The 9,911-nt window shown below is 34.4% G+C and overlaps 2 protein-coding genes across 2 annotated transcripts; both read right to left on the reverse strand.

The window, feature by feature from the left end:
• Nucleotides 1–2,274: 2,274 nt before the first annotated feature.
• On the reverse strand, nt 2,275–2,628 carry LOC132934633 (uncharacterized). The gene has a single exon (XM_061000961.1). The coding sequence runs from the start codon at nt 2,626–2,628 to the stop codon at nt 2,275–2,277; it is 354 nt and encodes a 117-aa protein (XP_060856944.1).
• Nucleotides 2,629–2,722: 94 nt separating this feature from the next.
• Nucleotides 2,723–9,248, reverse strand: LOC132932603 (uncharacterized). Its single transcript, XM_060998980.1, has 7 exons — nt 9,187–9,248; nt 8,922–9,102; nt 6,745–7,164; nt 6,070–6,683; nt 5,180–5,433; nt 2,841–3,443; nt 2,723–2,775 (listed from the first exon to the last, which is right to left on the reverse strand). Exons 1-7 carry the CDS (start codon nt 9,246–9,248, stop codon nt 2,723–2,725), a joined length of 2,187 nt encoding a protein of 728 aa, XP_060854963.1.
• Between the last annotated feature and the right edge of the window lie 663 nt (nt 9,249–9,911).

The raw sequence follows: 9,911 nt of genomic DNA on the forward strand, positions 1-9,911 counted from the left end.
ACGTAACGTTTGCCATCCGAATCCGCCGCGGCAACCATTGGGTGACATTTCTTACGAGTACGTTTTCTTGATTACGTGGCATCTGCCAGGTGTAATGCGTCGGTATTTCTTGGTACAAGTATTGTCGAGCATTCACGTCTGTTGTGTTGAGCGCGAAGAACTGCGTGAGTTTCGTACTACGCACAGCTTGGTTCTGTAGCCGTTCTTCTGCTTGGCCCGGCGCAAAGTACACGTTCTGACGACCCTCCAGGTGGACAGGAAGTCTGACGACCGTGTGACTTTTGCCGTGCAATTTGTACGAAAACAACCGCCAGATGCCTTCTGGTGGGCTGACATATCTTGAGTTTACGTAACTGAAAATTAATATTGAAAAGATAACTAACAATGGCTCTATAGATGATACCGTCTGGTGTTGTGATTGGTATTATTATTATTATATAATTCAAGTAAATGTAATTAATTTTTTGTTCTGTAGACACATAGCATTGCATTACAATGTGCATATGACGAAGAATCCCTACAACCGTTGAACGGTGTTTAAACGTTTGCCATACAATAAATGTGACTGATATATTATGATGTTTTGATAAATAAATGTCGTGAAATGTCAACTCGAGTAGCTAAATATAATCATAGTGGACGTCTAGTCTAGTGACATAAAAGTTATAGTTATATAAGTATACAATTTAATCTATAATGTACAGAGTTGGTATTAGTATATTAGTAGTATATTAGGTGATCAAGGTGATAACAGTGTACACATAAAATATTCAAAATTTAAATTATTATTATTATTATTATTATTATATTATATTATATTTTAAAATTTGTATCAGGTGGAATACATTATAACTGTATAATATTATTTAAGAATGGCAAAGCTGTAGGAATGTTAATTTATGCCAACGAAAATAACAATCCATAAAAGCGTGTTTCACATTGCCGAGGTGTTGAAGTTTACAATTTGAGACAGTATATTATGTGATCACGGTTAAACTTAGATCAGGTTATAAACCAAAATTTATATCTATTAGGTATGTTAGTTAATTGGTGTACTTAATGTCATTGATGTTCAGTTCTGTATGCAATGTAATGTGTATAAACAACTTGAATGAAAAAGCATAAAATAACAAATTTAATGTAATAATAATAATACCTAAAAAACACACATTAAATGTTAAGTATATAATATAGCTAGTATACAATAGTAAAAAAACTAAAAGTTATCGGTAAACGATTACAACTACCCTAAAAACCTAAAAAATAGTGAGTAAAATAATTCATACACACTGGACACACTGCTAAAAATGACACATGCATAAAATATTGTTATATGCTAATAATGATGGAATGGTAATAATTTTCAATGTAATACCTATAATAAAAATCTATCAATAATAATGTAGACCACCTATAGAACTCTCTGTAGAAGTACATAATATAAGGTACAACCTACATATTAATTAATATATAATATTATAAAAATCTTAAGACACTATTAAATCATTTATTAATTAACTATTTATTTAATTTATGTTTAATACTGTATGCAATAGAATGTTTATTATACACAGCTTGAATGAAGATACATGAAAAAAAGGATTAAATGTAATATAAAATTATAAAATTAATATATAATATTATAAAAATCTTAAGACACTATTAAATCATTTATTAATTAACTATTTATTTAATTTATGTTTAATACTGTATGCAATAGAATGTTTATTATACACAGCTTGAATGAAGACACATGAAAAAAAGGATTAAAATTATAAAAATTACACTATTGATGGGAATTATTAAAAATTAATAAATGATTTATTAGTTAACTATTTATTCAATTGATGTTTATTACTGTATAATAATAATAGTTAATAAATGTAGAAGTTCCTAAAGTTTTGCTCAACTGAATATTCTTATTAAAATTTAGAAATGTTTTCATAAAAAAGTAAAGTTCTTTAATCATTAAAATTTTAGTTTTTAGCCAATGTCAAACCAAAGTAATTTTATTATTTCAAACTAAAACGTGTACATATTTAAAATTAAAAACAAAACAAGAGTAATACAATGGAATAAAAACAAATGTAATTAAGTAACAGAATTTTTAAATTTAAGATTTTTATGTGAATTTTAAAAATTGTCCAATTTAATATTTAAAATTCCTGAACATAAAAAGTAGTAAACACACTAATTAAACATATACAATATACTATTATAATCATTATACCTAAATTTAGAAATATGTAAATTATTATAAAATTAAGTTAAGACTCACTTGGCAATCTCATCCTGGTCCTGAACTTCCAACGTCACACGGTCGTGTCCCTTGTATATATACTTGTAGATATACATGACACTCTTTATGGACGTGCATATCTCGACGTTGATGTGCGCGTCATACTTGGCCAGAAGGTAAGGGTTGTATGGCACTACACACTCGTTACCAACCTCACGACCTCTCACAAGTACCACCCGGCCGTCATCCGGTCGGCGGTACTTTGGATATCCGCCGTCCGCAACGTACACAGTCTCCTCTGCGTACGCTTTCGGGAAATCTTTGGAGCATTTGTTGTCCACCATGCACGGACACTGTGGATTGACTGTTCCACACGGCCCGTGGATCATGTGAGACTTGACGCAGTCGTGTAAGCGCCTGTCGATTGCGGGGTCCGGCAAGAAGGCGCAAACCACGTCGTCCACGTCCTCGGCCGTGCGGAACTTACAGTCCTCTGCCAGGATTATCAGTATATGCGCATGGGGCAGACCACGTTTCTGAAACTCGATAGTGTACACGTAAGCGCCGACATTACCAAACACACGATTCACAGTTATGTCACCTATTAGCTCCTGTAGCTTCCTGTTGAACACTCTGGCCACCAGGTCCGGCCTGTCGCTTGCCGTGCTGTGGGCAGCCAGGTTTTCAGTGATCTCTGGCCACCTGGGATTGCACGTAAACGTTATGAACAGGTCGGGTTTCCCTTTGGTACGCACTATGGTGATGGCGTCTTGATAATTCATCTTGTTGAATCGGTCGCTACCCGTGAACGTCGACGGCAATATGACCCTACGCCCGACCGCCATGGGATCGACGTGGAGCTGTTGGTTCACATGGTCCATGAGCCCTTGATACGCTTCGGCGAGGAGATCCCTCTGGTGCAAACGTATGTAGTTCAGATTGTTCGACTCCATTCGAACATACTGGTCGCACACATACATCTGCAACAAGAACCGACCTTGATGTAATAAACTAAACAGTTCATGCCTTTGGTCGTTATTTCCCTGATATCTAACAGCCAAACGGTAGCACGCAAACTCTCTGATACTGTTGCGATTGCGGACATTGTTTCGTCGGTTGCCCGCTTGCAACATCCCGTTATGCCAACCGGCCTCGCCGTACGGGAAAAACAGCGGATACAACATCGGATCCGAGTGACACGACCCTTGTGAAATGTAACGAATGGTATATATTATTTAAAGTGAATTGCTAAATCAACGATTTGTAGTAGCTGGGGGTTAGAGGATGGAGTTGTGATTGTGTTGTGAGTATAGCAAGTACATAACCGCAAAAGAAAGGCAATGTGTAAAAAAAATATTAACTCTGATCTCTTTGTATTCCAAGGATTTATAGTGTATATTTGTAAGTGATGTCTGTTATGAAGTCCAAACAAATCATGGAATTAAGCACCGAAGTAATGTGACTATATTATGTTTGATTATTGATAAATTATATAGTACACTACATACAAATCATAACACGACTTATTGTCATACTATCACTACAAGATGAACATAATTTATAATGAACATGGTTGTAAAGAATTTAATATTTTTAATTTAACTTTTTCTAATATTTTATGTATACATAGGTCCCCTAGCTCGAATAGCAATACCTGATCTATTATGATTAAATTATATCCTGAATAGAATTCCTGGCCTGTCTATTTAACATTCTAATCACTGATAAATCTTTGAACGACACTTATTATCGGAGATGCGAACAATAATATAATTATCCTTCATAGTCTTTCAAAAAAATAGGAGACCCTGCAGCGTGTATTTGTCAAAATATCAGTAAAGCTTATTAAAATAATTTTACCTCAGAATTTAATAGATTCATTCAGAAACTTAATTTAAAAAAGTAAAAATTAAGTAAAATGTACTATTAATTCTGAAAAAACTGTTTTTGTTGCGTTTTCTATTTATAATTCAACTCAGTTTTCTAAGCACAAACTAATAATATAAAATGATAGTCATAAAACTGACAGTGCATATTATTTTAAAGTTAAGAGATAAAAGTCAGATAATTAGGTTTAATATTAAGACTGCAATTTGAGATGGAACATCCATATACAACATATTAATATGCGCTTACAAACTATTATTACTTGACACTATATCAATCTATTTTACAATATGGGATAACTATATGGGGTGGTACCTCTGAAAACACACTACAACCACCAATATAATTTGATATACATAAATAAACGTGAATCTATAAGATACAACCTAAATATCAATTATTCAAAAAACAGTATTGGTCAGATATTTCTAGACTATTTAGGACCAACTTATTTCAATAATCTAGAAATTAATTTTAAGAGGTATCTAAGGTAACTAATTTGTAATCTCAATTACATAGTTTATAAGTTTCTCATTTTTGTTATAATTGTATCGAGTCTTTTTATAATTATATTATATTATTTTATTATTTTTTTGTTAAAAATTGTTATAATGTTTGATTAAAAACTGTTTGAATAAATAAATAAATAGTAAATTGTATATGCTGTGTAATCTCTCTAGCTAAATAGCTTGTTCAGTATCCTTATATTATTTTATTGATGATACACGTGATAAGTACTATATGTTGATCCCCGCTGTATTTAATGTATAATGATGTAATTTAGTAAAGTATTACTGCACAAGTGAACGGGTTAAGGTCGGTTTTGACCTAACGAATTAGTTATTAAGTAATTATATTTCAAAATAATGTCCAAAATGTAGTGTATACTTAATGTAAATTTAAAATCGCAGTGTCAGCTTTACTGTACAACAAAAACTATGATTCTATTTGATGGTGTTGATATTAATGTGCAATAAATATAGTGAATATAAGTGAACAATTTGAGACAGCTGTGTAAAAAATTGTGTTTTTAGTAAATAATTATTAACTAACCCGCTGGTATGGTTTGCATCCTGTGTTGCGGGTTGATTGGATTCGTATCGTAGATGACCAGATTAATGTCTCTTGGCGGACGACCCCCTTCACCTACGAACACGGCCGCAACTTCGTTTGCGGTAGGCAGGTTGTTTCGCCCGTCGTCCCGGGCCGCATCTCGGACAAAATGCATCGTCACTGGCCTAGGTCGCACACCTGCGGGATCGGCATCGGCTAGGTCTCTTTCTGCCAGCCACACCTCACGCATGTTCCTGGAACAAATATAGACATGTATATTTTTATAGTTAGACAGACTCCATGTAGAAATCATAAAAAAATCATTCAGTGCATTTAACTCTATAATTGTATAATTAACATAATACATAATAATAAATATATATATTATAAATGTGTGTGAAGTGTAGTAAGCTTAGGAGACCACATATAACAATAAAACCTATACTTCCTAAACCTATATAAATCCAAGCATTAAATTAGTAATATATTTTGGTATAATTATGATATAATAATAATAATTTTAATAATAAGATAAAATATAAAAACGTCCCAGCCCTAAGTTATATTTAATGTTACCTATATCATTCATAAGCACATATAACTCTGTTGGTAGCAGAGTAAAATTACATATAAAATTTAATATAATTTAAGTAATAAAGGTAAGAAAATTGAATTTTTGAATCAACATTAAGTAATAACTGCAGTATATTGGTAGCTGCGAGTGTCTAATATCAACGTAGTATCTAGTTTGACAGTTGACATAGTTAGTTTATTGGTTACAGTTTTTTTGTTTTTCTGTCTACTTTGAGAAAGGTATCTGTAAAAGAAATGTACTCTAAGGGGCAATTCCTATTCCTAATGTTAATAAATACAATAAATTTATATCTTACTTAAAAGCCATTGCGTACGGATTTACGTCCCGCAGAAAACCGTCCAATAGTCCCATCACAACTACGGACAGTTCACGCTGATTTCTCTGCAGAGCCATCCCAACGCGGCGGGTGTTGGCCTCTGCGGACTCGAGGAAATACAACTGACAGTAGTTGGCATCTACTCGGTCAACGGCCACGTCATTATTTATCCTCTGATAAGTTTGGCCTTGGATACACATCGTTCGCGGTCCACGCCCTCGCAAACGCCTGTCGTTTGTGCCACAGCTAAACGCAGCGAATGCCAGGGCGTTGTTGTACCGGCGAATGTCGTCTCGGAATCTACGACTATCCTGTGAATCTCCAATCAACAAACTCATTAGTAAAAAAGGGGCGGGCAACAACGCGTGTTGTCCTGCAGCGGTCACTTGACCGTTGTTACAGCAAGTGGAGAAGTGCCTATTGGCATCCCGGCCCACAACCTCGCCTTCGAAGTGGCGGGCGTTACACTGTGTGCAGATTCTGTTTAACGCGCCCGCGTTGTGCCGCTCTGGAAGCGGGTGTGTCACGCCTGCCTGCCTGTCAATTATTTGCGCACGCCCTCGGGGTTGTTCATCCACGGCAAGTGGTCGGAACTGCAATTTAAATGATAAGTTTTATTTATGGTTTTTTTATAAGTAAGACATATTTACTGACCTCTTCGTCGACGTCTGGCTGCAACTCGTCGAGCATGTCCTCAAACTCCAGTTCCGCTTGCACTTCGTCCATCTGCACTTCTACCACTTCCACGTCCTCCCATCCGTCCATCTGGACTTCTACCACTTCCACGTCATCCCCTCCGTCCATCTGGACCTCAACAAATTCCATGTCCTCCACCACTTCCATCTGGACCACCTCGTCCTCTACCACTTCCATCTGGACTACCTCGTCCTCCACTTCCTCCACACCTTCCATCAGGACCTCGACAAATTCAATGTCCTCCACCACCTCTACTCCTTCCACATCATCCCCTACATCCACTGGGACGCCAACGACTTCCACGTACTCCACACCCTCCACTGGGACGCCGACGACCTCCACGTGCTCTCTTTCTTCCATCTTGACGTCCCCAAGCACCTAAAAGTTAGGTTGAGTTTAGAGTAGGTACAATTGTATTGATAATTCTATATAATTATAATAATAACAACAATAATTATTGCTATCTATGACAGTAAGCGTAGGTACCTATAATATGCAATAAGTGAATTTATATGAAATAAGGTTTATGTCACACAAATAAAAGCATACATGTTGTGGTTCAAATTTTTTTTTAAATAGTTACAAAATAATGTTTAGCTGAATGTGTGTTCAATGTGATCAAGTCACACATATATACAAGCCCTGCCTAACCTTAATGCAATCTTTTATGATAACATTGCAGTAGGTATATTGAGATAATAAAAGATGCACTGAATTTTGTTACAGTGAAATAAATAAATTTTAACTTTAAATTAAAACTTTGGTTGAATGAAGTTTAAAAAGTGAGCTGTATATCGAACGCCATAACTATATCAAATATTGGCAATAAGGTTTGTAGAATGTTTTTGCTGTTGTCATTTTGTACTGGGAGTACAGTGTACCTACACACTTTATTTAAAATAAAATTAGTTATAAAATCATGTGAGAATTATAAACCATCAGCACAGCAAGTAGGCTATTGGATTTGGTTTGCAGTCTAGTAAAGTATCAAACTGTAGCCACTGTGAAATACCGCCCACATGGGGAAATTGAAATAATAAACACATATTAATGCACAAAAGTTGATATAGTAGGTAACATTTAAAATAAAGTGAGATAATTGTAACTTAAACCTAGGTCAGTAGTAAGTAGTGAGTAGTAGTAGTGGTAGTAATATTAAGAACAGTGTGAGGAAACGTTTAAGTATTTTGTTTATTGGTTGTAAACACCCATAATAAAAGTGAAAATACAGTGAGATTTTTTTGAACTGTGTAAGAAAACATTCCAAATGCCTATAATAATATAATAACTAACTGTAACCGTAGAACATGTATAATACTGCCATTGAAGTTGTGTGAGCACTGAAAAAAGTCTACCTAAATAACATAGTACAATGCTATTGGTTAAGATAAATGTTGTATTAAAAATTAACAAGTACCAATCATAGTACAAAGAAATCCACATATTAATAACTTTGAAGCATTGTAAAACTGTATTGCACTGTATAACAGTAAGTGTTATAGTGAAATCATATGATAATAATTTAAGATTTATGATATACCAATAAAAGTATACATGTTATAGTTAATTTTTCCGAGCTGTACAAAATAATGTTTAATTGAATGTGTAAGTAAGCTCTATCTAACAATCTATTGTTTGTATTAAGTATTGAAATAGTATAAACATTTCTAAGAGTACCACATGTGAAATGATAAAATACTTATCTAGTACACAACTTACAAATAAAGAAGAGTAGACCTAGGTCTGTAGTAAGTAGTAGTAGTAATATTAAGAACTGTAAGAAAACGTTTGAGTATTTTGTTTATTGGTTGTAAATACCCATAATAAATGTCACAATAAGCTATGCCCATAAGACAGCAATGTTGTTTGTAATTTTTTAAAGAATAAAAACAATAAAAAAGAGTATAATTTAATACAGAATGTTAACCAACAACAATAACTTAATGCAAGTACCTATAGAATAGTATCAAAATGGGTATATTGAAATAATAAACCCATATGTGATATTTTAATGCACACTGTATTAGTGAGTATAGTAATGTAATGATCAAGCGAGTGAATCTTATACGGTAGGTGCAGCCCGACACTATTTGTTTAATAAAGTGATCAAAGGTTGTATGTTGGTTGTCACTCACTACTGACGGCACTGCTCCAACAGTTAGTCGACGGCGATGTACGGCTCCTCCGTAGTAATCATGACCGGCAACAAAATGCCTTGAACAGAGCTTGGAGTGAGCCAATATCTGTCGAGCATTGACACCATTGTCCTCGGTGAACATCACCCATTGACGCTTCCGATCGACATTTGCTGGAAAACTAATACAATCATCGTATCATGAATAGTTGTGTTATAATATGTCAAAAGTAATCGTAATAAGTACGTATACATTATATAAATACCCATGCACTGAAACGCCATCCACGCCTTCGACGTTGCCACAAATCATACAATGTTTGACCATTGTTATATTTGTCTGAAAAGATATATAATAACATTTTTAAAAGGTAATGGCCAAACATTTAGTATATTTATTATTATTATTATATTATATATAATATAATATAAGCAAAACTCCGTGTTCGTATAATGGAATTATCTTATCAGTACCTATGTTATCAGTTAATAATCCGGTGTTGTGTTTATTTTTAGAAATGCAGTAAATATTATTTGTTCACGGTAGGTATAAAATATTATTAAGTGTACATAGAGTATTGAGTATGAACTAAACAAAAGTGACTCACCGGTTTTGAAAAGCGCCCAACGCAGAACACAATACGCTAATGAAAGCTAAGAAAGCTAAAAGCCTAATATTATAATATTATATTATAAAAAAAAAATATGTTTTTCTGTGCGCTTGGGTTGTGTGTTGCATGGGCGTTCGTCACAAGATGACGTTAGATAACACGGGCGCGTTGCGCGTCGCTAAAGTTGTCCCCCGCACGCCACCACTCGACCGACAAACACGTATCAATTAATAATGGCCATACTGTAGCATTGCGTGTAACGTTTATTATATTTTATTTATAATTATTATTAACCGTCCGACACGCATTCGATACGTCGTCCCTAGGTGTTATTTGTCCAAAGCCCTAACCTACCTACCTACGAATTGAATTGTAAATGT

Source organism: Metopolophium dirhodum, chromosome 1 (genome assembly GCF_019925205.1).
Source record: "Metopolophium dirhodum isolate CAU chromosome 1, ASM1992520v1, whole genome shotgun sequence".
Lineage (NCBI taxonomy): Eukaryota > Metazoa > Arthropoda > Insecta > Hemiptera > Aphididae > Metopolophium > Metopolophium dirhodum.

What these genes read in the sequence shown, in the direction of transcription:
- LOC132934633 (XM_061000961.1), bottom strand. Translation starts at nt 2,628, where the DNA reads ATGATCCACGGGCCGTGTGGAACAGTCAATCCACAGTGTCCGTGCATG.
- LOC132932603 (XM_060998980.1), bottom strand. Translation starts at nt 9,248, where the DNA reads ATGGTCAAACATTGTATGATTTGTGGCAACGTCGAAGGCGTGGATGGC. An exon ending in GATGGCGTTTCAGTGCATGG is followed by an intron (nt 9,103 to 9,186) that starts GTATTTATATAA and finishes TGATTGTATTAG; the next exon opens with TTTTCCAGCAAATGTCGATC. An exon ending in AGCCAGACGTCGACGAAGAG is followed by an intron (nt 6,684 to 6,744) that starts GTCAGTAAATAT and finishes TTTAAATTGCAG; the next exon opens with TTCCGACCACTTGCCGTGGA.